We start from the raw sequence: 27,229 nt of genomic DNA, 5'->3' as shown, positions 1-27,229 counted from the left end.
AAGACACTGTTTAGTGTGGAAAATATTTTTAAAGTTCCCTCTATTGCCAAACAGTTGGAATTATTTTGAATAAAAAAGTATTCAGCCCATTTTTAATGAAGGAAAAGTCTGCCATTGGCTGCTCTAAAACAAAGGTTAATTTTCAAACAGATCTTGGCATGTATTTGTTTATAGATCAGAATTTTTAATCCTACATTTTATGATATTTTAGGAAAAGAGAGTTTGAGATTTTGTTGTTTGATTTTTTTTTTCTTTATCTATGCTTACGTTTGTCAGTTTAACATTAGAGGGATTTTTTTCAGCCCCTTGCTGGAAGGGTTGAGCCAGGTGTTCAGTCCCCTCCCCTTTCCAGTATTCTAGGTGAGCCTTTGGGTTTTAATTGCCTGGCTCTTGATCTAAATAAGACTTGTGCTTTGATCAGATCAAAACCATAAATTTTCCACTCAGTGGTGAAACCCTGTCTCTACTAAATACAAAAAATTAGCCGGGCGTGGTGGTGCATGCCTGTAATCCCAGCTACTTGGGAGGTTGAGGCAGGAGAATTGCTTGAACCTGGGAGGCAGAGGTTGCAGTGAGCCAAGATCACACCATTGCACTCCAGCCTGGACAACAAGAATGAAACTCTGTCTCAAAAAAAAAAAAAAAAAAATCCACTCAGACTCTTTTTATGGGGGAAAAAATGCCTCCCCACCAAGTCTGACATCATCAATTATCATTACAGCACTGAAGATCTCTACATTTGGAAAATGTGAGACAATGGGAGCAAGATTTAAAGAAATTTCTCTGTGTCTGTATCTATGTGCACACCTAATCCTAATCCCAAACGAGCACCACACCAGTCAGCCTAACTCTGGCTTAGCCCAGGCTTCAGCAAAATGCTTCCTTCTGAACATTTAACCTTCTGAACATTTAACTTGGAATCAAATCATTCCCCATGGGAAGCTCACGAAGCTGGTACTTCTGCTGCTTCCCACGTGCTGAAGTCCCAAAGTGAGACTGTCTTCCGCTGGAAGCAGATGGGTTTCAATTTCTCAAGGGAGAGTTTTTATTGACGTGGTCACTTTTATCCAACCAGCTGTGTTGATTGCTCTCACTACCTACTCCCCAGCTTCTTCCCGACTTTATTAGAAGAAGGATCAAATATCCAGAGGGAAGGAAAAAGTAGTGCATTTCTCCTATCCTCAGCTTGCAGGCCCCGCCCCTGATGGGAAGCAAAGAGAGAGACTGAAGGGCACCCTCCTAGGCCCCTTTGGAGCTGGAGCCGACCTCAGCAGCCTGTAGCACCGCTCAGACAAAGGCTTCAAGAGAATGGGTTGCTGGTCAGAGTTTGGTTAAGGGTCAGGGTTTGGTTAAGAAATAGGCTGGACATTCAGAGCTTGAAATTCAAGGGGAGGAGGTGAGCAATGCAAAGTAGAGACGAGGCAAGAATGAACTTAGGCAGAAATGGTGCATGGGCTCCTGGTTGCAGAGGAGCAAGTTGTGTGGACGCTGGTGCCAGGGGTAGCCCACAAGTCAGACAGTGAGGCCAGAGTTGCTGAAATGGTCAGGAAACCTTGCCACACAGAGAAGCAAGGGGTAGCCCTCCAGTGCAGTGCCCCGGGCCTCCTGCATGCAGAGCCCACTGCAGTCAGCCTCCTACACCTGTTCCTGCATGCGAAGCCCACTGTGGACTGACCCCTGGCATCCGGGGACCCTTTAAATCAGCTCTACACTCCACACACAGCTACTCTTCCCACTCCCTGCGGGGGACATTGCAGCCAGTTCTGAAGCATGTGCATTTCAAACCAGCCTTAATTACCCTTGAAAGAAAACCCCATGGGATCTTTAGACAAAGAGCTGAATTGATTTCATAAGAAAGAGAGGCGAGGTGCAGTGGCTCACCCCTGTAATCCCAGCACTTTGGGAGGCCGAGTTGGGTGGATCACAACGTCAGGAGATTGAGACCATCCTGGCCAACATGGTGAAACCCTGTCTCTACTAAAAATATAAAAATTAGCCAGGCGTGGTGGCATGCACCTGTAGTCCCAGCTACTCAGGAGGCTGAGGCAGGAGAATCGCTTGAACCCGGGAGGTGGAGGTTGCAGTGAGCCAATATTGCACCACTGCACTCTAGCCTGGGCGACAGAGCGAGACTCCGTCTCAAAATAAAAAATAAAAAAAGAGAAAGCTAGATCATATTTTGGGATAAATGTTAATAACAAATATCAGGAATAACATTTGTCCTTCATGTACCTTTTTTCCAGTGGACACAGTGGGATTTTTTTTTTTTTTTCTTAGAGATGGGGGTCTCTATGTTGCCCAGGCTGGTCTTGAACTCCTGGCCTCAAGTGATCCTCCCACCTCAGCCTCCCAAAGTGCTGGGATTGTGGGTGTGAACTACTGCATTTGGCCTAGAACTTTTCAAAGTCGAGTTTGTTATAACTCAAGAAAGTCACTGCTGTCACCTGCCATGTTTTTGGTAAACTGAGCAAGTATGAAACCGCCTTAGCAGGATCCAGCCTTCTGCACACCATCTTTCCAAGTTATGTGTTTATGCCTGTGTCAGAGACAGGGCTCCCAGGGCCAACTTGTTTGTGAGCTTTGTCCTCCCGAGGCTGTGGGTCAGCTCGGCCTGGGCTTCCTTCTGCTTTGCTTTTGGAGATGGTAAGTGCTCCTGCCAGCCCGGGCACCGTCCCTCCCCTAGTTCTGCGGTGGGAGTGTCAGGAGCAGGCTCCACACACACTCCAGAGCGCCTGTCCGCTGTGTTGACACCCTGTCATGCCCTCTGTCTCTTCAGTCCTTCTTGCTGGGAATCCTGAACTCTTGAGGGCATGCACGTCATTCATCACCCCCAGGCCCTGCCCAGGTCCCATCCCCACTGCCCCTTGCCAAGTCTCCTGCAAGTAAGTAAACTACCTCAGGGGACGTGGCTCTGTCAGCATTCTTGGTGTCTGCATTAAAGCAAGTAAGTAAGTTCCACAGGGAACACGCGTCTGTCACCATTCTTGGTGTCTGTATTAAAACATTCACTGGAGCCTTCTGCAAAGGCTTTCCACCTGCCTCACGAGAAAGTCACCTGTGGCTTTTCCTTCCTTCTGCCTCCTCCTCCTCCTCCCCCCGGCTGGATCGAGGACTTTGTCCCAGGCTGGCCCAAGCAGGGCACGTGCACCTGGAGGCCAGCCGGGAAGATCTGGGCCTGGGACTCAGCTTCAGGGCCTCACCTTGCTCCGGCTGGCCCCTGTTCCCTGTCCCACTCATGGCTCCATCACACACCTGCCCTTTGAGCTCACGGATTGCCTTGAGCTTTTGGACCTGACAAGTGGCCACTGAATTCCACTCCCCTCATGTGACCTGATGAGTACCCCAGGTTCTTCCCACTCCTGATTTCTGGGTCCCTTCCCCAACACTGGCCACTTGGCCGGGGCCCCAGCTGGGACCATGTGCATAAGACCCGGCAGACCATGAGCTTTTTGAGGACAGAAGTGCGGGTTTTCATCTCTGTGTCATCCCCACACCGCACCTGGCACATTGGAGGGAGTTAATAGCTGTTGATGGATTTGAATTTAATTGGAACCGGATTAAATATCTGAATGGTGTCTTGCAGTGTTCTGCCAGCTGTGGTAAAGGGGTGCGGAAACGGACTGTGGCGTGCACCAACTCACAAGGGAAATGCGACGCATCCACGAGGCCGAGAGCCGAGGAGGCCTGCGAGGACTACTCGGGCTGCTACGAGTGGAAAACCGGGGACTGGTCTACGGTGAGAGCAGCCTGCTGGCATTTCTCTCCGTGCCGCAGTGCAGGGGGCTCGAGGGTCGGGAACTCAGCTCTTGTGATGGGTCCCAATTCTACGCGGCGGTCCCAACGTAACTAGGCAAATTCACTTTCCTTCCACCGGCTGCAACTACTCAAGAGCCCGTGTGCTTCCTCCCCTGCTTCTCCCACAGGCCGCACCAGCACTGCCCCTTGGGGCTCACTGGGAGAACCCCACTGCTTCACGTGCATGCAGAAAGAACCCAAACGCAGCCCAAGGCAGGACGCGGGTGCCCTGGATGCCAGGCTTGCCATGCTATGCGGTGTGCTGGCAGGCCCCAGCCTCCTGCCGTGGGAACACTTGGGGCAAACATCACTTCCACTCAGTCCCAGGACCCCTGGGCAAGGGCCTGGAGATGCGGGGACAGACAGGGCAGGGGGCCTTGCGGTGGCAGCAGGGAGGGGTATCACAGCTGCGGGGTCAGCACTCTCGAGAGCAACGGTGAATAAACAGCCACTGAATGCTTCTCCAGGTAAGAAAATGCTTTGTTGTTTAATTCCTCTTTTATTCATTCATCTGATATATTTGAATGATTCCTGTTTTCTGGGGACCAAGGTGAGCACCACTGCCACCTGTAAGAACCTTCTAGTGGGTTTTCTACAGTCTTCTCACAAAATCTGTACCACTCCTCCTGTAAGCATAGACCGTGTTTGTCTTTCTGTATGGTCTTAGCAGCTGAAAAACTCTTGCTTGCTTCTCCTGATAGCTCTTCACTCAAAGATTGCAAACTGCTGACCTAGAGCCATTGGGTTTTGCTCAGCCTGCACAATATCTTAAACATGTTGGAATTAGTGGCTAGCATTTTTTTTCTAACATTTTAATGCATATTCTAATCACATGATTGACCATCAGTATGTTCCTTATGTGAAAAAAAGTTTACTTGAGCTGAATGTTCATTATCTTCACTTTAGTCTTTTTTTTATTATTAAAGTTCTGAGGTACATGTGCAGAATGTGCAGGTTTGTTACACAGGTATACACGTGTCATGGTGGTTTGCTGCACCCATCAACCTGTCATCTAGGTTTTAAGCCCCAGATGCATTAGGTATTTGTCCTAATGTGCTGCTTCCCCTAGTCCCCCACCCCATGACAGGCCCTGGTGTGTGATGTTCCCCTCCGTGTGTCCATGTGTTATCATTGTTCAACTCCCACTTATGAGTGAGAACATGCAGTGTTTGATTTTCTGTTCCTGTGTTAGTTTGCTGAGAATGATGGTTTCCAGCTTCATCCATGTCCCTGCAAAGGACATGAACTCATCCTTTTTTGTGGCTGCATAGTATTGCATGGTGTATATGTGCCACGTTTTCTTTATCCGGTCTATCATTGATGGATATTTGGGTTGGTTCCAAGTCTTTGCTATTGTGAACAGTGCTGCAATAAACATACATGTGCATGTGTCTTTATAGTGGAATGGTTTATAATCCTTTGGGTATATACCCAGTAAAGGGATTGCTGGGTCAAATGGTATTTCTGGTTCTAGGTCCTTGAGGAATCGCCACACTGTCTTCCACAATGGTTGAACTAATTTACATTCCCCATGAACAATGTAAAAGCATTCCTATTTCTCTACATCCTCTCCAGCATCTGTTGTTTCCTGACTTTTTAATGATCACCATTCTAACTGGTGTGAGATGGTATCTCATTGTAGTTTTGATTTGCATTTCTCTAATGACCAGTGATGATGAGCTTTTTTTCATATGTTTATTGGCTGCATAAATGTCTTCTTTTGAGAAGTGTCTCGCCCACTTTTTGATGGGGTTGTTTGGTTTTTTTCTTGTAAATTTAAGTTCTTTGTAGATCCTGGATATTAGCCTTTTGTCAGATGGATAAATTGCAAAATTTTTTTCCCATTCTGTAGGTTGCCTGTTCACTCTGATGCTAGTTTCTTTTGCTGTGCAGAAGCTCTTTAGTTTAATTAGATCCCATTTGTCAATTTTGGTTTTTGTTGCCATTGCTTTTGGTGTTTTAGTCACAAAGTCTTTGCCCATGCTTGTGTCCTGAATGGTATTGCCTAGGTTTTCTTCTAGGGTTTTTATGGTTTTGGGTCTTAGGTTTAAGTCTTTAATCCACCTTGAGTTAATTTTTGTATAAGGTGTAAGGAAGGGGTCCAGTTTTAGTTTTCTGCGTATGGCTGGCCAGTTTTCCCAACACCACGTATTAAATAGGGAATCCTTTCCGCATTGCTTGTTTTTGTCAGGTTTGTCAAAGATCAGATGGTTGTAGATGCGTGGCGTTATTTCTGAAATTTCATCTGAAAGTTTAGGTTTTGGCTTCGCTATGAAAATGTGGCAACATGGCTCAGGCAGGTAATTTTGCTTCTGCCTCGGCTTTCCGGAATGAAAAATGGGTTTTCCATTGGAAAGCAAAATTTATCAGAATAGAATCCCTGCGGAAATGCTACCACCTTCCCATCAGCCCAAGTCAGAACACAAAGTTCCCCAAACCCTTTAAGTAAAAAAAAAAAAGCCAAATTTCCCAATTCCCCGTTTGCCTGGTAGTGCTAAGGTACACTATTATTCTGGATTAACAGTGAATTTGAGAAGGACCTAAAACACCTCCTTCCTGTTTACTCCCTGATCAAAACATTTGACCAAGGTAATAGAACGGAGGCTGCCAGTCCGGCTTCCCCAAAACCAAACAGGGATGTCGCCAGTCCGGCTTCCCCAAAACCAAACAGGGATGTCGCCAGTCCGGCTTCCCCAAAACCAAACAGGATGTCACACAGTTACTTGGATGTTAATAAAGCTTAATATGGAGCTGCCCGGATGTATCTTACACTGGCAGAGAAACTTAACTTCAAAGCTCTCACGAAAGATACGTGTGCTTTGGCTGGGCATGGTGGCTCACACCAGTAGTCCCAGCACTTTGGGAGGCCAAGGCAGGAGGATTGCTTGAGCCCAGAAGTTCAAGACCAGCCTGGGAAACATAGGGAGACCCTGTCTCTAAAAAAAAAAATCAAAAAAATAGTGGGCGTGGTGGCACGTGCCCATAGTCTTAGCTGCTTAGGAGGCTGAGGCGGGAGGATCACTTGAACCAGGGAAATCAAGGCTACAGTGAGCCATTATTGCACCACTGCACTCCAGCTCAGTCAAGAGAGTGAGACCCCATCTGAAAAGAAAGAAAGAAAGATGCACTTCGAACCATGAGAACTTGAACTCACGCAATAGAGACACGAAGGGGCTGATTTACATCTCTGACTCTCTACTTATGTGCCTTAACCTCTCTGACCCTTGGTCTCTTTATCTCTGAAATGGGAATCATAAACACTGACTCTGCCTGTTTCCAGAGATGCTTAGAGGTTTCAAGATGCTAATATATATGTCTAAGTACTTCGACAACTAAACCCATTTCATTTCATTGCCCATAATCCACCACTCAATGTTCACACGGTTCTGGGGCACAGTCCCCAGGGTTATAACCCATTCTGATCTGACCTAACCTTGTCTTATCAGTAGGGCTTCAGGCCTTTTATAGACAACACTGAGAAATTGTCTATCCAAGCACATTCAGACCTAGCTTGAAAAAGGTCACTGATCCTAGCCCAGAGACTGCAGGTGAGCTATCAACAGACTATGTTCTGATCCATAAGTAACACATTGGCAAATGTTCGGGATCATCTAAAGAATTGATGATTACCTCATGCCTACGTGGTTACAGAGAGTCCAGAAGATGTAGAAGGGAAGCTGCCTAGCACGGTAACAGGCAGAATAACATTGTTTGGACACTAAGTGTTCAGATGTGAACTGGAATAAAGCTGTCATTGTCACCAGGGAATTGGAAGGGTCCTAGTGGTCATGCCCTAAATGCAGCCTGTACTATTGTTGGCGCCTGTGACCACAGGGGTCTGGGGCAGGAGTGGAGGCAAGAAGTGGTCAGTTCTAGGCCTGGGCCACACCTGCCCATCTGGGGTTGGGACACCTAGCACTGCTTTCCTTTTTGTGGGGTACCCCTGTGCCTCATGTTACTGGTCCCCTCTAGCCAAGGTTGTCACCCCTGCTGCACAGAAGAGGGAACAGAGGCTCAGAGCAGTTCCCTGACTCGCCCACACCCCCCGGCAGAGTCCAAGCTCCTGGACCCAGTTCAGTGCTCAGGCTGTTTGGTGGAAACCAAGCAAGAAGGGATTGGTCAGGCATCATGATGGTGCCTTTGAGCTGAGGGGCATCCTGTAGATGGTCCTTGGGCTCCAGGGCCTGGCTGTCCTCAGCATCACCATTCGTGTTCTGAGGACTCTCTGGACACGTTTGCTTTCGTACGTACCTTGACCTTCCTGGTACAAGGAGCTGCAAACCAACCACAGGATTAACGGGAATAACGTGTGGGACACTCAGCAGCCCTGCCCAAGACCTGGTGCTCATGCGTCACATGGCTCACTCAGCCCATGAGCCTTCCCTCCTCTGCTGGGTCCCTCCCTGGCCAAGGACACTGTGCCAGTTTCCCAGACAGGACCTTCAGCCTTCCAGGAATGCCTGTCAGGTAAGACGGAGCCTTTTTCCTGGCCGTCCTCTCTTCACCAGCCATGCTGTGAAGAACACTTCCAGGCTTTCAGAAGAGTGAGGTGTTGGAGTCACTGCGTCCACTTTTGCCACAGCACATTTGACAAGCTGTCCCTGCAGTAAGAACAAAAGGGATTTGTGGGATGTGAGGGCCTCTGTGACATCTTGGTTGCTGTATTAATCTACTTTGCGTTGCTGTAAAGGAATGCCTGAGACTGGATCATTGATAAAGAGGTTTATTTGGCTCATGGTGCTGCAGACTGTATAGGAAGCACCGTGCTGGCATCTGCTTCTGGGGAGGCCTCAGGAGGCTTCTACTTGCAGTAGAAGGTGGAGCTGGCATGTCACATGGTGAAAGAGGGAGAGAGGGGGCAGAGGCCCCAGACTTTTTTAAACAACCAGCTCTCGGTGAACTAACAGAGCAAGAACCCACTCGTGACCATGGGAAGGACATCAAGCCATTCCTGAGGGACCCGTGCCCGTGACCCAAACACCTCCCAGCAGGCCTCACCTCCAACACTGGGGGCCTGGTTGAAACTCCAACATTTCAGCGTGAGATTTGGAGGGGACAGACACCCAAACTGTATCAGCCACTGTCTGGAGCTGGCATCAGATGGCATCCCATTGTGTGCACCGAGTTGTTATGGAGAGGGCTTAGCAAGGGCCCCCAGCCTGAGCCTGAGGCTGAGCTGGGGGAAGGTTGGTTTACCAAGCAGAGAGGGCCTGCAGGGACATTGAACTGGAGTTGGCACCATGTGTGTGTATGGTGTACCAGGAGCATGCCGGTGGAGGCTGCATAGACGTGAACCAAGAGACCCCGACCCCAACTGTCGACCTCACCACCCTCCCTCCTGCTGCCATCACCCGGGAGAGTTGGGGGCTGGGCACCCCCCACCACCAGCACCTGCCCCTCACTCCCCTCTCCCCAGGTAGAGAAACTTGCCCGTTTTTCCCTCTCTGCCTTCTCTGGAGAAGTGGGAAGAATACATTTCCCTGGGGTGGTGGTGGGGACCCTATGTCCTCACTCCCTGGAGACCAGACCTCTCTAATTAGATTCCACGGGGTGAGGCTTCCCCAGCGCTTTTTTCTGATTCAGACTGTTTGGGTTTGCCGTACGGTTTATGTGTCATCTTTGCTGTCCAGCTTGCAGATGGCACCATGGTTGCACCCATGGGTTCCACTGCATTTTTAAACCAGTCACCCAGGGCTTCCTTCCTGTAACCAGCCACCAAACCTCGTCATGTGCTGGCATTTGAACGCAGCAGACAAAGTGCCCAAAAGGAAAACAAAGAGAAGGCTGAACACTATCCGTGTATCACTGTAGCTGTGGAAGGTTGTTAATGTAACCACTTGTCCAGTTTCTAGGTTTTGGGAGGCAAACACCGCAGCAGCAGCGTGCTGTGCTAAGCAGGTGTTCCGCTATGTCGCAATAGAGGGAGCTCAAAAGGGGAATCTTCCAGCAGATGGAAGCTTTGATATCCCCATCCAAGCAGTCTCCTCTCACTTCACCCCAAGGTACTGTTGAGAAAGATGAGACTGTTTCCAGGGAGGTGAGGAACGGGCCAGTCCAAGAGCATGCTGCAGGTAGTAGCTGGGGGAGGACACCCAGGGATGGATGGCTGAGCACTCCTGCCACTCAGAGCCTTGGGGAGGTGGGCAGGCCCCTAGGGAAGATGGAGCCCCTCTCTCCGTGCCCCTACCCCTCATCCTGACCTTGGTCCGCAGCCAAACCCTAACCAGGGTTGTGTGTGAGGGACACACGTCACGTTCCCATCCCTGCCTAGGGCACTCCTATCGCTCTGGTATGTTTGAAAAATGACCTGCAGCTGCCTTCCCACCCGGCATAGTAGAACAATGCCGATCATTGTTTTCACCCACTGAATGCCGGGTCTATGTATTCCACTCTGGGGGTGGCAGGCCCTTAAAATGGGGAAGGAGGAAATCTCATTTCTTTCTAGATAGCATGACTTCTGAGCATTAATCACCACTGAAATGATGGGATGTTTCCAATGAAAAACACATTCTGGAGGCATGAGAATGGATGATATTTTTGAAGAAAATCATGACTTAACAGACCAAGGGAAGAGAACGGTGTTCCCTTATACTGAAAAGAAGAAAGTGGTCGTTGACGTCCTGGTGCCAGTGGAAGGGGCTGATCTGACTTGCAAGGCCTCTGAGCACTCTCACAGCCCAAGCCAGCCTTCTTTCTGTCTGTAATGTGGAGATAGCAGTGCCTCTCAGAGGCCTTTCGAATCAAATGATGCAGTACATGTTCAAGGATCTGTGTGCTCTGAGCCCTAGGAGGAAGTCAGGGAGAACCAGTCTGAGGTCAAGTTCATGTGTATTTTGCTATGTCTGTGTGCTCCCAAGAAACCCAGCTGTTAGATGCGTTTCTATGTTCTAGGCAAGGAGATACAGGCTCGAGTTCCATGACCTTAGCAATGAATGAACCTTGTATCACGCGAGAGGGTAGTTACAGACAGTTTTCAATGTGGACACACCATCTCTGAGGCCTGCACTTGCTTTGGTGGGGCCTGACCCCCCGCCCCACCCTACAAGGCCTGCCTGCCCGGCTGTGGCCCCCACTTGCTGTGGGCATATGGCCAAGCCACTTCAGTTCAGCCGGCATTTCTGGAGTTGCTGTTCTATGCCAGACCCAGTGCTGGTGGTACAAGGGTGGACAATGACTTGGCCTAAAGGGAGACAGACAAGGAGCTGGCTATAGTGGCCCATGCTGAGTCCCACTGGGCAGGTATGAAGTCAGCACTGTGGGATCCAGACAGCCCCTGCCTGGGGAGCCACAGCTGGGGGTGGGTGCAGGTAGAGGGTAAGACTACTTTTATTGGGATCAGTGACATTGGCCCGTGACATTTGCCGTTGCTTTAGAATTTACAAAGCACTTTCACTCAGGGTATCTCATTGGACCCTCACCCGTCTGTCCCCATTCTACAGATGAGCAAGCTGAGGCTCAGAGTGGTGATACGGTTTTCTTCACAGTCACACAACTAGAAAATGGCAGGGCTGGTAATCCACCTTGGCTTCAAGTGCAAGATCATGTCAGAGGCTTAGATTCCGAATCTGAAACAAGAAGGAGCTGAGCTCTAAGATGCTCATGTGGTCGTTATTAAATCAAGTATCTGTCTGCTCTCTCCCCAGCCCATGACGCCCATCACAATCTGCTACCCCAAAGGCTTTGAGTCAATCGTTTACACTTTAGTGGAAATCTGTTATCCTTCTACGAGATCCTGCATGTTTAACCTCCCCTTAATTTGACAAAAGTCGAGTCCTTATTGAAGAATATTTGAGCATCAAAAATCAAGTGCACAAGGCACTGGGGACCCTGGGACCCTTTTCTGGAACACGTGAAACTGTGCCATGGCAGCAGCCAGCACTCTGCATCCAGATCAAGAGAGGCAGATCCTCCATTCGCCATCACTCCCAGGAATGTGAGCAGCCTGTGAAAGGCAGTGACCAAAATTCAGTGCTTTTCTGGGCAGGGGCAAAAAGGAGCGGGGACAGACACTTCCTTGGTGTGGAACACTGTGTGTGAGTCCACAGAGCCCGCCCCTGGGCCATCCGTGCTTTACAGAGAGAAGTCCGAGACCTGGGCCGTGCTCACGTGAGAGCAGTGAGCTTGCTGAAGAGCAGCAAAGTCCCAGGAAATTGCCAGGAGGGGCGGCCGCGGGGAACTGAGGTGGGCCTCAGGGCCATGCTGAATGGTCCAAAGGCCAGTGCCTCCATTTTCCGGGCCCCGTGCCATCCCTCCATTTGCTCCGTGTCCCTTGTCAAACCAGCCGCCTTTGCAGGGAAGCCTGGTCATCCCGTGCCCCGTCTCCACCACAGTCTAGGTTCTAATCACTGCCTGCATGTGGCTAGTAACTCAGAAGACATCATCCCTAAGGAGTGCTTTTTTGTCATTCACCTCAGAGCAGGGCAGGTGGTGAAGACAACACAGGTTCACAACTCAGCCCCGCTGCTGTCTCCGTCTCACCTTGTGTGGGCATCATCCGCCATCAGATGAGTTTGGGGGTAGCCCTCATAGGGCTGATTGAGGAGTGAATGGCATCCAAGCATAGCATTCACCCCAGTGCTGGCACAGGGGAAATGCCCAGTAGGGGCTTTTGATCATCGTTATTTTCACAATCACCATCTGGGGCAGTCATCAGCCTCGTCTCTCATCAGAATCTCATTTCTTATATGGGCCTGTAAAATGTTTATGTATTCGAAGAACAGTCCATCGAGTGTGCTTCAGGCCCCATAAATGGTCCGTGTCGTGGTTGAGTACCCACACGTGATGGCAGCATGGCCTGGGGCAGCTGTCTCACTGCAGCTTTTGCAGTGGATGGTGGGAAGCAAAGTTACCCACAGGGAACAGCTCCAGCCCCAGGAAAGAGGATGAGAGCTGCCCCGCAGTCTCCTCTGCGCTTCAGTCCCCAAGAGCTCTGGAGGCGACTGAAGGCCATCGGGGGTCACCTCAGCCTCCTGGTTCCCTGGCTAGAAGGTCCCGGCCACTGTGCAGGTCAGCAGGCTGCAAATTCAGAGGAAGGAGGGACCCCTGAAGCAGGCGTTGCAGGGGGATTGGGAGGGGTGTGTCTGTGAAAGCATTTCCTGTTTCTCAGCGACAGCACAGGGAGTGGGTATTTTCACTGTTGTCTAACACTCTGCTATTTCAGGTTTCAACCGCTTCTGAGATTTTCCTTGCTCATGCCAAGTCTCGGGGGGCAATCTGTTCAAAATGCTTTTGAAGAGCTTTTGACATTTCACCAGCCAAGCACCTTTTCAGTAGAAAATGCAGTTACTGTCAGGATTCTGTCTGTCTCTTTCTTTGCTATCCAAAACCAGCCTGAGGCAGGCTGGCCCCTCAGAGACTCACTCAGTGGGGACGGGGGTGGATTCATTGTGCTTTGAGAGTTCAGCCTTGCATGATTTCACCCCATCTTGGGCTTGTGCTCACCCCAGACCCAGTGGGGGGAGCCAGTGGGGGGCAGCCCTGCCTGGGCCACTCTGCAGGAACCAGAGCCCAGGCATGTATAGTTGACATTCCTGGAGTGTTTTCCTCTTCCTGAGAGCTTTACAGCCTCCTCTAGCTAATTCTCAAAACATCCTGTTGGGATCTGGTGTTATTTACAGTTGTGATTTTACAGCTGGGAGAAGCTAGGGGAAGGGAATCCCGCTGTGGGGAAGGATGTCATCAGGGCAGGGGTGATGGAGACCTGGTTCCTCCCCTGTTGGGGGTGGTACAGGCAGGTTGGGGGCAGGGGCAGGCTAGCTGTGTGCCTTGGGAAGACTTACATGGACACTCTGAAACCTCACATTCTGCCTCTCTGAAAGGTGGCGCCGCATCCCCAGCAGACACCACTTATTGAGCACCTACTGTGTTCTGAGCTCTGGCCACAGCAGCTGTCAGTGTGAGGATTAACAAGCTCGTACATAAGCCCGGTCCCCCGTACACAGCAGACAGGCAGGAGGTGAGCCCTGCTGCGATGGCGACTGCAATTACTATTGTTATTAAAGAAGCTAGTAACGCTTGCACAATGTCTCACTATCACGTTGGTCTGGGGAACCTAACACCTTTTCTCTTTTTGCCGGAAACTCTACCTAAAGGAAAATCTCTTTTACACAGTAACTTCATGAAATAATTTGCACAAAAAACAGCACATGAGTAAATCCAAATTGAACCTCTTTTTGCCCTTTGTGCCTCAACAATTTTGTTACTGTTTTTCCAGTGATACCCCCTCCCTGTCTGGGAAGGGTGGTGAACAGATGCAGAGGCTGCCTCTCCACCGGGCGGCCAGCTCCAATGCACAGCTGTGGGCACCTGCTGGGGAGGGGGCTCCACTCATTCAGGTTTCCTGGCAAGGAGCTTTTCAGTTAAATGTATTGCTGCCTCCATTTCTGTCTCAGTTACCTGAATCTTGGGAAGCCACATGAAATTGGATGTGATAAGCCCCTTGACAAAAGGACCAAACAAGACCAGATATGTTTTTTTATAGATCTGTTTGCTTGGATGATTAAAGCCTGAAAAATGGCTTCACAGCGATGCCTGGGGCAAATTCGATGCTATCAGGAGACACTACAGTCTCCTCACTGTTCAATTAAAGTTGAAGCCTCAGGGGAGGCTGACAGAGAAGGAATGTACCCCGTGCGTCCACCCCACCGTGGCCCAGCTCAGGTTACGAGGGTGTCGTTCAACAGCAGCCCCTTCAGACCTCTCTGGAATCATGTTTGTCTTCAGGGCCGAAACAGCCTCTAATTGTGCTCCCTGAGGTCTGGCTGCCAGATCAACTCAGAGAGCCAGGCAGACAGGGTTGTGTGCACCTGCCTGTGGAGGGCCTGGTGACCAAAGGGCAGCCCAGAGAGTGCTAAGGGAGTGGGCCAGGTGACGCAGTGTGCCTTGCTGGGCTCCAGGAGCTCCCTGCCCAGCTCGCTGTGGCGCTTGGCCGTGCATTTACTGTTGAGAATAATAACAGCAGGATTTGTGGAGCTCCACTCTATCTGAGACCCCCGGCTAGGCTCCTATTCCACACTGCCTCTACTGCAGGAAACAATTCTACAAACAAGAGTTTGTTATCCTCATGCTGCAAATAAACAGGCTCAGAGAGGTTAAGTCGTTTGCCTGAGGTCACACAGCTAGTAAGTGGGGATGTAGCATGCCAACAGGCACCCCTTTCCCCTGCCGCCTGATGCCCCGCACTGCATGGCCTCTCCATCAAAACTCTGGTTAAGGAGAGTATATTACCTGTGGGCAGCACCTCAGCTCAAATGAAAATGCAGCTGGTTAGGATGGTGGGCCACCAGCAGGTTACACCAGCGTCATTGGCAGAATTCTCCAGTTTTATTTTTAATTATATAAGTAGCTCTTACTGTAGAACACAGTAAAAGGAAAATTAGTCCCAGAAACCATATGATGACATGGTAAATTTTTATAATGGTTTGTCTTCCAAACTGTTACACAGGTATACACACATCTATATTAAACAAAAACGGGGTGGTTTCTGTACATGCCACTTTGTAACTTTTCTTCTCACCTAACACATGGAAGCATCCTCTGGGGGGCTGCCCAGACACAGCTCCAGGCAGTTAAGCAAACACCCCAAAATTCTCAAAAATTCTCCCAAGTGAGCCAGAGCCACTCATAGCCCACAGCTGTGTGAACATCGCTCACAAGGACTCCAGCTAGAATTAAGCAAACCCTAATTCTGATGAGAGTAAAATGCCTACAAGGGGCAGAGCCCTTGGGACCACCTGCCCTCAAAACTGCCTCACACCTGGCCCTGCCTCATGGGGGCACTATTGAACAGTGAGAACAGACACCTGTCCCTGTTGAAGGACTTTGGAGACACCCTTCCATGATCTCATGGAGTTCTATTTATAGACTGGAAAATTAAAAGCCAGTGACCCATGCTAGGAAAGATAATGAGTAAATGGTGGAGATGGGCAGTGACCTGGGTCTTTGATTCCTGCTTCCAATTAAAGCTCTATTCAGTACAACCTCTTATTCACATAGGAGGATGGAATTCAGTCTATGAGATGGGGTCGCTGGACCACTCGCCACTCCTACCTCTGCAACTTTGAGCAAGACATGGACCCCTGCCAACCTCAGTGGCTGGCATCAGCCCCGAGGATTGTTGTGGAACGTTCCATGCTGCCGTGGAGGCCTATGAGGGGTCCATTGGGACGAGCAGGCAAACCACCTGTGTATGCTGGAGACGTGCCACATGTCAGCCTTTTCCCCTCGGCCCCAGAGCAGGCTGCACAAGACTAAGACCTTTCAGAGGGGACATCTGTCTGCAAGGTCACCCTAAATGCCTGAGTTTTACAGTGGTCATTGATCATTTCTAGGCAGAAACCTTGCCAATGCTGCACTTGGTTTTAATAGACCCACAGGGTGAAGCCCTTGCCCTTGTGTGATTTTCACATACATATTAGCAACACTCACAGAAGAAACAGAAGCCCTTCCTGGCACTCCTGCAGGGCTGAGCCCCTTAACAGCAGTGATTCAGTGGGACTGACTCCCCAGTTGGCAGGGCACGGGCACCTCTTCAAGAGATGCAGGGGAGTGGGGCGGGTTCCTCCATCCATCTGTGCAGTTTCCTCCCCAGAAATCCAACAGCCCCGGCCCCACGCTCCTCCCTCCAGGAAGGAATAGGAAGCTGGCTGGCTTTCCCTCCTGGGTACATGTTTTGCAGTAGAGGCGGCACTGTGGCCAGTGGCCCAAGAAAAGATCTGAAGAGAAAAGGGATGTTGGTGTTGCCTGCCGGTCAGCAGTCAGCAGGTGTATCTCTGTTTTTATTTTTTATTTTTTTGAAACGGAGTCTTGCTCTATCAGCCAAGCTGGAGTGCAGTGGTGCAATCTCAGCTAACTGCAACCTCTGCCTCCTGGGTTGAAGTGATTCTCTTGTCTCAGCCTCCCAAGTAGCTGGGATTACAGGTGCTCACCACCATGCCCAGCTAATTTTTATATTTTTAGTAGAGGCAGGGTTTTGCCATGTGGGCCAGGCTGATCTCAAACTCCTGGCCTCAGGTGATCTGCCCACCGCAGCCTCCCAAAATGCTGGGATTACAGGTTTCAGCCACCGCACCCAGCCCTCTGTTCTTAAGTGGGCCTCATGCGTGCCAAATAGTCACAGAAATTAACCCTGATTATATGGTAATCCCGTTTTCCCAGGAAGCAGGGTTTCTTTTGAATCATATAACACATTTAGATATAAAAGTCTCTAGTGATGTAAGTGGACTCATCACATGCCTGCCATTAAGTAACTTATTGATGTAGTTCTACATTCATATTTAAAGTTATGCATTATAAACATTCAAATTTAGAAATGTTGCTATTTAGTATGTTATAAAATGGAGCCTTATGAAATGGATGCTTTGAGGTCAAAACAGTTGAATATAAGCAGTTTTGTATGGTGCAACCTAGTGATTGTAATGTTGGTCTCATCGTCACCAGCTCCACTTTGAGTCGCCTGTCGGTTTGCCAGAGGGCACATGGTCATATCTGACTTCATTCAGATGCTGCCCTTTTTCAGTCTGTGTCCCGCTCCCAGTGGATCCGTTGCATGCTTTTGCAGGGGATTGGCATGACTTTGCTCTGCATTTAGCGTTCGGCTCTGTGGCTTTGTTCTGCATTGGGAATGTTGGCTTTTCCCTTCATCCACCACATTTGTGTGGACTCAGTTTCTGGGTACAACTACTTACCAGATTGCTTTCGTAAGTGATTTTTTTTTTTTTTTAGATGGAGTCTTGTTCTGTTGCCCAGGCTGGAGTGCAGTGGCACAATCTCAGCTCACCACAACCTCCACCTCCCGGGTTCAAGCGATTTTCCTGCCTCAGCCTCCCGAGTGGCTGGGATTACAGGCGCACGCCACCATGCCTGGCTAATTTTTGTATTTTTAATAGAGACAAGGTTTCACTATGTTGGCCAGGCTGGTCTCGAACTCCTCACCTCGTGATCGGCCTGCCTCAGCCTCCCAGTGTGCTGGGATTACAGGCTTGAGCCACCACGCCTGGCCTCTAAAAAGAATTTTGACTGAAAGCCTTCGCTCCCTTACCTTTAAGCACACCTGTCATCTGGCTATAAACTGCAGTCAGGGCTGTGCCTGGCTGTTGTTCTTGCTTAATTATACATATTTGTGTGTGCAGAGACACTACTACTCCTTAACAGGAAGAAAAGAGAGCTCTTTGCATTCTGTATAGGGCCCTGGGAGGAGGTTCAGGTTAAGTCAGAGGCCCTCGGTTCTGAATGCCCATTGCAACCACTTGGAGAGCTTTATAAACACTGAGCCCTTGGTGCTGGGACCCCCTCCACCATCGGATTGTATTGGTGTGGGATTTTTCAAAGCTCACCAGGTAGCTCCATGTGGTAGATCCCAGTGTGCAGCCAGCTTCCTCCAAGGTGCCCCCAACACCAGCAGGGTGGGAATCGCGTTGCTGTAGCACCTGTCTTGTGTTCAATGCGGGAACTTCCTTGTGTGACTTCATCCCTCAACCTCAGCACTCCTCAAACTTCCATGTGCCTGATGCCGACTCCTGAGGTCTGGGATGGTGCCCTGAAATCTGCATGTGTAATGCATGAATTTGAAAGGCCATGAGCAGCCTCCGAAGGATTTATCTAAGAAAAGGAACAAGGCATGAAGTGGAGGCCCTAGGGTTAGCCTGGCCTCTCAGGTCAGAGCCCGTGTTCCACTTTGAACGTGCTGGAGGCCCACAAGGGAGCTGCTTGTGGTTTTCACACCTCCTTTGCGAGGTGAAAAAAACCGGTGCCCCTTTAGAGCAACATTCCCTCTGAATGTTTATCATTCTAAAGTGAAAAAAGACACACAAAACATGAACCTGCTTGTCAGGCAAGGAAGCTGAGGAATCCACCTGGCTTGCAGAAGCCCCCCTGGGAGCAGATAGCCCTCCCAGGCACAGATGGGACACCACCACCTCCCATGCAGCCTGTGTCTGGAGACTCCACATGACCCCCAGGAAGGTCCTTTCTCCGGTAAGGCCAGGGTCAGGACCAAGAGTGAGGACACGGGAAGCACAAGATCTGCAGGGCACCTGCCTCCCTCACCACGTGTGGCATTCAGAGAACAAGGCTGCACCCAAACCCTCCAGGCCCTGCTCCCCTCTCTCCACCCCAGGTGCCATTACTAACTCCAGCTGGGCTGCTGTACCTGGTTTTGCTGACTGCTCTCAGAATCCTGTAAATCAGGGGTTGTGTGGGCTCTGGTGGACACCAGACAGAGAAAGTATACTCATGGACCTGGCTGTCTTCCTGGGAAGAGGCCAATGTAAGGGAGAAGAGACCGTTCCAAGGGCTCCTGGGAGAAAGCAAGGGCCAAAAAGCTCAAGAGCAGGATCTGAGTAGAGGACTCAGATACCTGGCCAGTTCCTGCCTGGGAAATGCTTTAAGGAGTGTGAAGAGAGGCCAGGCATGGTGGCTCACTCCTGTAATCCCAGCACTTTGGGAGGCCGAGGCGGGCAGATTGCCTGAGGTCAGGAGTTCGAGACCAGTCTGGCCAATATGATGAAGCCCTGTCTCTACTAAAAATACAAAAAAATTAGCAGGGTGTGGTGGTGGGTGCCTATAACCCCAGCTACTTGGAAGGCTGAGGCAGGGGAATCACTTGAACCAGGGAGGTGGAGGTTTCAGTGAGCCAAGATTGCGCCACTGCACTCCAGCCTGGGTGACAAAGCATGACTCCATCTCAAAAAAAAAAAAATGAGGAGGGACGGAGAACAGAACCACAAAGTCTTACCAGGTCCACTCCTTGGGAATTTGAGGGCCTCTGCTCAACTATGTTGACCTGGTTTTAGCAAACACGCCACCTCCTCATGCTGGGGCTGGAGATGCCAGCAGCCAGAGATGTGCATCTAAATCACTGTCAGCCACATGTTAGTGCGTGACTCTGGTATGCAAGAAAGGTTGCACTTTTTCTTTTACTGAATTCTAAGCCCCAATCCTCCAGGCTTGTGGGAAATTCAACCCCAGTCATTACTGGGCTCTTCTCCATGCCCAAGACTGGGCAAAGGCCCCAGAGCCTCATGCAGCAGACAGTGCTGGGGAGACCTCTGTGGTCATCAGGCCCAGTCCTTCCTGGGGGCCACCAAGCCATGCTGCTCACCATCTCAAAAACGTCAGAGCCTGAAGCAGAGGCGAGCAGTGGAATGCAGCTAGCATGAGTTAATATTTCAGCTGTTGTCTTAACATCTTAGTCTCCCCTGGCTGCTGTCGCCAAGTACCAAAGCCTGGGTGGCTTCAACATTTATTCCTTACAGTTCTGGAAGTGGAGGGTCAAAATGAAGGTGCTAATCCAGTGTCTGGTGAAGACCCTCCTCCTGATTTACAGACCACCGTATCCTCTCATGGTGGAGAGTGAGCGAGCTCGGGTCTCTTTCCCTTCTCACACTATTCCCAGCATGGAGGCTCCACCCTCATGACATCTAACCCTACTCACCTCCCAAAGCCCCCCACCTCCACGGCTCCAACATCTGCATTTTGCAGACACACAAACATGCATTCCATAACATCTTGAAACAGTCTTCCATCAGGCAGCTGCTGTTTTTGCCCTGAATGATGGCAAGGGCCTGGGCATGACACACAGGGCCCAGCCCAGGGGCAGCCACATTGTGAGGCCATCGTCCCAGTCCCCTGACCTCTGTAGCCCCCACTCAGGCTGTCCTGTCTCCGCAGTGCTCGTCGACCTGCGGGAAGGGCCTGCAGTCCCGGGTGGTGCAGTGCATGCACAAGGTCACAGGGCGCCACGGCAGCGAGTGCCCCGCCCTCTCGAAGCCTGCCCCCTACAGACAGTGCTACCAGCAGGTCTGCAACGACAGGATCAACGCCAACACCATCACCTCCCCCCGCCTTGGTGAGTGTCTTCACTGGCCCCGGTTCCCAGGGGGCTGCTGTGTCTCCTGCCCAGTAAGTCCTCCCCGACAGTGAGGTTCTTTCAGCCAGAAAGCCCCCTTCTTGGGCCTCACTTAAGGCTGACATTTGTCAGGTCTGTAGAAGAGGTTTCAGAGATGGAATGCCATTCCTTGTGGAAGTGGTGTTTGCTTACTGCGGTCTCAAACACAGGCCCCTGAGCGTCTCCCTCACCCCTTTGCCCAACACAGGAGAACGTTCCACAGACATTGTAGGTTTCCTGTGCATGAGGAATGTGAAGGGAAGTGCTTCTTTCTAGAAATGAAAGCTCCAGGGGCATCCTTCATGATGCCATGAGGATGCACACATGGGGCACACCCCAGGCTGATGCTTGAGCAGCAGACAGGCATGGTGGAGGGGGTGCAGACTGTGTGAGTGGTTTGGCCCTGGGTGCTCGGAACCTGGCCTCTTACCAGTTCATGCCCCAGGTCAGTGGTGATACGAGGAGGAGAAGAGCACTTAAAGATCTGGCTGGGTGCGGTGGCTCATGCCTGTAAATCCCAGCACTTTGGGAAGCCGAGATGGGTGGATCACCTGAGGTCAGGACTTCGAGACCAGCCTGACCAGCATGGTGAAACCCCATCTCTACCAAAAATACAAAAATTGCTAAGCCAGGTGTGGTGGCACGTGCCTGTAGTCCCCACTACTCAGGCGGCTGAGGCAGGAGAATCGCTTGAACCCGGGAGGCAGAGGTTGTAGCGAGCCAAGATCATGCCACTGCACTCCAGCCTGGGCAACAGAGTAAGACATCATCTCAACAAAAACAAAACAATGATATGATGATTTAACAGAATTTCTGCTTTGCTAAATAGAAGTCCCTGAGAAATATTTTCCTACCTGAGGCTGGAAATTCACCAAAATGAAGGGGATTTCTAGCATCTTTGTTCCGGGGGAGGCCTTTGGGCTGGCAGAAGTGGAGTTGTGGGTTTTCAAGCACCAGCCTGCTTGGTAACTTCGAGACCTCCGTCGAGCAGGGCCTTCTCTCTGTACGATCAAGACCCTGAAGGATATTTGAGTCACTTGTATGTACTTGGACCTCATGCTTTTTGGGGTCCTTTGATGTCCACTATTCCATGTCGTCCTGTTTTATAAATGCCTACAGTAATGGTACCCTCGGCCACAAAACACCACTAAGTGCCACTTAGCTCGGAAGCAAGGTGGGCTGTGCCCTCTTCCCTGAAGAGGCAGCCAGACCACCACGCTCTGTCATGTGGTTGGATTTGGATGCACAGGTGCATCCCTGTGACAAAGTGGCACCCCCCCAGTGCCCTGGCAGGAGGCATGGCCTAATCAGTGCAAAGGGTTGACGTGTGCACAAGGGTGAGGGAGCCCAGATGGTCAGACCACAAGCCCTCCCTGTGCGTGCATCAGCACATGCCTAGGCCATCCCTGACTCTGGGTGTTCTCTCTCTCTCCTGTCCCTTTAGCTGCTCTGACCTACAAATGCACACGAGACCAGTGGACGGTGTATTGCCGGGTCATCCGAGAAAAGAACCTCTGCCAGGACATGCGGTGGTACCAGCGCTGCTGCCAGACCTGCAGGGACTTCTATGCAAACAAGATGCGCCAGCCACCGCCGAGCTCGTGACGTGCAGTCCCGGAGGTCGCTCAAAGCTCAGACTCAGGTCTGAAACCCACCTACCCCCAAGCGTACCAGCCTTGTGGCCACGCCCCCACAAGGCTGCTGCAAGAATCCAACTGCATAGAACATAAGCGTGGACTTGGCGTTTGCCATTAGTGCTTCTGTACTTAATATATTGTTAACAGCCACTGGATGGCTTTCTACAGTGAGGAAAAAGTAGGCACGAGTCACAAAGTAACTTTAATTTCCAGGATTCCAGGTACCTCGAAGGGAAGCACCTCTGGCAGCCAACCGTCAAAAGAGAGACATCATTTAGTGTTCCTGTCTTGGCTCGCTTTTGACATTTGAATTTCCAGTGCTTGGTATATCATGGAGAAAACATCCCCAAAACGACACATGTTAGAAAAGGCTTTATTCTGAAAGCCGGCGACACCCTGGAGGGAGGGGCAGGTGTTGGTGAGCCTCTGCCCATGGAGAGGGCCGGGCTGCTTAGCCCACGTTTCTCTTCGTCTTCCTTCTTGACCACATGAGAACAAGGATGATGCCTCCGTGCCCGTCTCTGACAACATAGTCTCTAAATCCTAGGTGTTGCCTTGGAAGTCTCGTCCCTGAGAGTGTAAATCTATATATGCCAACGAGGACACCAGTGCCACGCAGTTCATACCACCCACCTGGGAAGAATGTTCCAAGAGAGTCTGGGTTTGGGGAAGCATCTAATTTTCAAAGCTCTGCTGTCCACCATGTAGGGAAACAGAAGGGCCTCTCTTCAAGGTGCTGTGAAATAAGAAACGGTAATTGCGGCGATGGGGTTGCTTCCTAAGGCAAAGGTAAGCTTGGGCCAGCTTCACTGGGGCGGATGGGCACCTGCCCCGCCTTCTGGGAGCATCCAATCTGGCCCGCACTTCCTAAAGCTTTGTACCTTGGAGATGCTGTACCACATCCCCGTGGCTTTCTACCGACCGTGGCCATGTATCTGAAGGTAAGATGACATTTGGGACCTCTGAGGACACAAGCCCAGGCCTAGGATCTGTAGTGCAAGGCCTGACTGCTCTATCCTGGCACGGAGCAGCCTGATGTGCCGGGACCAGGGGAGGAACACCATCTGGCTGGCACTGCTGCACACCCGCCGAGCCTTCCTGTAGCCCCAGACTTTGTGATACCCGTTATCATCTCGCCTGTCATCACTGACCCATCTTCTTGGTGGGGCAAGGATGATGAAGGTCCTTCCCTCCTGCAGCCCCCTCACGCCTGGCAGCAGAGGGGCCTCTGAGAGCACAGAGGATGGTAGACCCCTATGTGCAAGCAGGCCGGGCAGGCTGGGGACAGGGACCCTAGATGCCAGGGGGCCTGTTTTGCTCACCAACTTGGTGGGCAGTTCATGGGTGCTTATCTTCTAGGACTTTACCATAAGCAACACCTCCTCCCTGATTTCAGAGAGAAGGTCTCACTTGGACTTCCATGGGATCATCTCCCAGTGCTTCTTGATTTATTGGTGCTGTGTTTCTGTGTTTTGTTTTGTTAGATGTCACAACTGTAGAGTTAGCTTAGATCAGAAAGAAGCCTCTCTGCCTTCTCCACCCTGTCTTACGAGCTGTGTTTGTTTGTGTTTTTTTACTACCCCAGAGGCAGAGAAGCGGTCGGGATGTCAGGGAATTTACTCATTTCCACTTGATTCAACGAGAAGTGTTGAGAAACTTCCGTGGGTGCTCTGTAGAAAGAACTGAGAGTGTCAGGATGGAGCGGCCCACCCTCGCCCCGGGGCCCGTGCAGACCACTGTCCTCCCCCTCAGGCCTGGCCACCAGCAGACTCCCGTGAATTCCCATTTTCACAAAGCCCTCAAAATTTTGGGGGAGCTGAGGTTCAATTTTCTTCATCCCCAAATGAACTGTTAATTCACCGAAAGACATTTAGACTTTTGCAGCCAAGGAGCAGAGCCGGGTGAGCTCACTAAGGAAGCCTTAGCTTGGTCTCCTGCCTGGGCCCTGGGGCCTCCAGATATGCCCGCGGTCACCCTGGCAAGGGCCCCACACCCTCAGAATGAAAAGGATGGATTGGGTTATTGCCAGACACCCCCATTAGTTCCCCTAAAGTCTGTATCTTCAGAGCTCTTTTAGCTCATCTTTTGTTGTTTTTTGAGACAGAGTCTCACTCTGTCCCCCAGGCTGGAGTGCAGTGGCACGATCTCGGGCTCACTGCAAGCTCCGCCTCCCGGGTTCACGCCATTCTCCTGCCTCAGCCTCCCGAGTAGCTGGAATTACAGGCGCCGCCACCGCGCCCAGCTAATTTTTGTATTTTTAGTAGAGACGGGGTTTCACCGTGTTAGCCAGGATGGTCTCGATCTCCTGACCTCGTGATCCGCCCGCCTCAGCCTTCCAAAGTGCTGGGATTACAGGAGTGAGCTACCACCCCCAGCCTTTTAGCTTATCTTGAAATCCACCAGCCTGCCTTCTGTTTATGGCATGAGCAGTGATTTCAGTGAAACCATCATAAAAATTCTTGTTCCACTAGACTCTGATCACAGCAGTGATGTTTCTGTAAACAATACCCTGTACTTCTTGTTCCACTAGACTCTGATCACAGCAGTGATGTTTCTGTAAACAATACCCTGTACTGTCCCTCAAGTACTGTACCTTTGTGCTTGCACACGTGTTACTAACTAGAGTCTCACGATCCTATGGTGCTATTTTTATTGGTGCAAAATGAAACCCTCTCTGATCATATCAAGCAATGGTCAACTGAATGCAGGAAAAGAGCCTCTATGGCAATACTAGTGTTCTTTTTTCATTTCAGAGTCAAATGTATATATTTTCCATTAGTTAACTTGCATTACATACTGTACCCATGCTATTTTTGTTTTACTTTTTGGTGCTGGTTTTGAAAGGAAAAAAAAAAAAGGCAAACATTGGACGCCATTATACATGAAAAATTATTAATCATTTCATTGGAAGCAAGTTGAATATGTGTAATAAAATGTTTTTCCATAACGGTTTTAAGCTGTCTGTGAAGTAAAAGACAAAAGCCAGTCCTCGAGGGCTGACGGGGAGGCTGTGTCCTTCCCCACTGTGGTAGCCACCTGGATTGCCAGGGACTTGGCTGCAGGGAGCCTGCTGGCCACAGCTGATGTTGGTGTCAGAGTTCACCAGGAAATGCAGTTCACTGGGAAATGCATCTCCCCGAGCGAGTGCCAACAAATCTTTCAGTCCTGGCCTCATCCCTTTGTGGTTGCAAAACCCTGGGTGGGGACATGAGGGTCTGACAGTTGTGCTGTGAGCCTGTGCATCTGATGTAGAGCAGCCACCTCACTGGCAGAGCGGCCCCTGCTCCAGGACCTATGCTGCAGAGTGCAGGCCCTGGCCATGCTGGCTGGAGACCCATGCTGAACTCTCCAGCCGCTACCCCCATCCCCACAACCCTGCCAACAGCCCTCCCAGCTTCCCTCTGCCAGCAGATGTGACGGCAAGTCCCGGCCCTGCACAGCCGCCAGCACTGCAGACAGGACAGGGGTTCCACACCACCACAGTGGGAACCACCACAGCCATTTGGATCCCATCTGGGCCTGACATGGAACACACATGTCACAGCTTACAGGGTTGGGGAGTCCATCTCCTGGAGTCAGGAGAAACCTCCACACTCACAACCTTAGAGCCCTCTATTAAGACTAAAGCAGGCCAGGAGCAGCAGCTCACACCTGTAATTCCAGAACTTTGGGAAGTTGACATGGGAGGCTTGAGGCCAAGAGTTGACCAGCCTGGTCAAAATAGTGAGACCCCTGTCTACTAAAGTTAGCTGGGTGTGGTGGCATACTCCTGTAGTCCCTCCCAGGAGGCTGAGGCAAGAAGATCACTCGAGCCCAAGAGTTGGAAGCTGCAGTGAGCTGTGACTGTGCCACTGTACTCCAGCCTGGACAACAGAGCAAGACCCTATCTAAGAAAAAAAAAACTGGTGTAGCACCCAGAAATCTCACTAAAAAAATAATTTGACAGACAACACACTGCCCACAGCCCCCTAGTCACTGGAAAACCTGTGGTTTGTGTAAGTTCTCAAGAACCATCGCCCACCTGCCTCCAGGACGTGTTAGAATCCTCTTGTCCTTCCTCCGTTCTACCCTTTCTGGCAGGTTAGCTTTTAACAGCCCTGTTCGCATGGAATTTCTTCATGAGCTGCTTTGATTCCTGGATGGCCCCAGTGATTCCGGTTTGTTAGATGAAATTGACAAGCTCTCCATCAGCAAGTGTCGAGTAGGCATCTGTCGGGGACCAAGCACTTCCTAGAACCACAGAGAATGCAAAGCAACAGAAGTCCTACTCAGGAGCCCACAGCCCCATGGGGCAGAGAAGCCCGGAGACGCGCACAGCTGGGAATGAGCCAGAGGAACAGAGCTCTGAAGAGGGAAAGGTCAGGATGTCCTCTGTGGGTTTGTTGACTGACCTTCTGGACACAGATTAGAAGGGCTGGGGTTGGAAGCTTTTACTGCAGCGCCTTCTCTGTAAAAGGTCTCAGCAAAAGCCCTTGCATTTCTGCTTCCAGGTACAAACCTGCCTGCATGTGTGTCCACCTTCTCTGCCTGACAAGGAAGCAGTGCCCGGTCTTCCTGGAAAGCCAGCCCTCCCACCATCACCTGACACCCCCCTGCCCCAGCAGGGCTCCACACACCGCCTCACCTCCGGTCATGAACTCCCCTGGCTTTTGCCCTCTGCTCTGCACTGCAGTAACACTCTTCTTGACAGGTCACCAATGACTTCATGGCAACAGGTTGCATGGACATCCTAGTGTCCTGTTCCCGAGCTCCCAGCAGCCCTCCCCCCCCTTTGACACAGCCCCTCTGCAGCACCACACACTACTGCCTTTCCTCCCCTCTCCCCGCCATCCAGCTAGTGATGGAGTGCCCCAAGCTCAGCCCTCACCCTTTTCTATGTACTTTCTCCCTAGGTCATATTACCTGGACCCAA

The 27,229-nt window shown here is 50.7% G+C and overlaps 1 protein-coding gene across 3 annotated transcripts in view; it reads left to right on the top strand.

The window, feature by feature from the left end:
• ADAMTS17 (ADAM metallopeptidase with thrombospondin type 1 motif 17) overlaps positions 1 to 23,058 on the top strand; it is a 367,718-nt gene extending 344,660 nt beyond the window's left edge. For 2 of the 3 annotated variants that reach the window (XM_063716750.1, XM_063716751.1), the window contains exons 20-22: positions 3,584 to 3,736; positions 20,464 to 20,641; positions 22,125 to 22,375. In XM_063716750.1, coding sequence (XP_063572820.1) covers positions 3,584 to 3,736; positions 20,464 to 20,641; positions 22,125 to 22,285 — 492 coding nt within the window. In that variant the 3' untranslated portion in view covers positions 22,286 to 22,375. Of the gene's footprint in view, positions 1 to 3,583; positions 3,737 to 20,463; positions 20,642 to 22,124; positions 22,376 to 22,530 lie in introns of those variants that run through there. The other variant, XM_024232909.3, reaches the window with a different exon arrangement.
• The last annotated feature ends 4,171 nt before the right edge of the window (positions 23,059 to 27,229 follow it).

Source organism: Pongo abelii, chromosome 16 (assembly GCF_028885655.2).
Source record: "Pongo abelii isolate AG06213 chromosome 16, NHGRI_mPonAbe1-v2.0_pri, whole genome shotgun sequence".
Classification (NCBI taxonomy): Eukaryota; Metazoa; Chordata; class Mammalia; order Primates; family Hominidae; genus Pongo; species Pongo abelii.
Note: the sequence above shows the minus strand (reverse complement) of the source record. Positions and strands in the feature narration are given on the sequence as shown.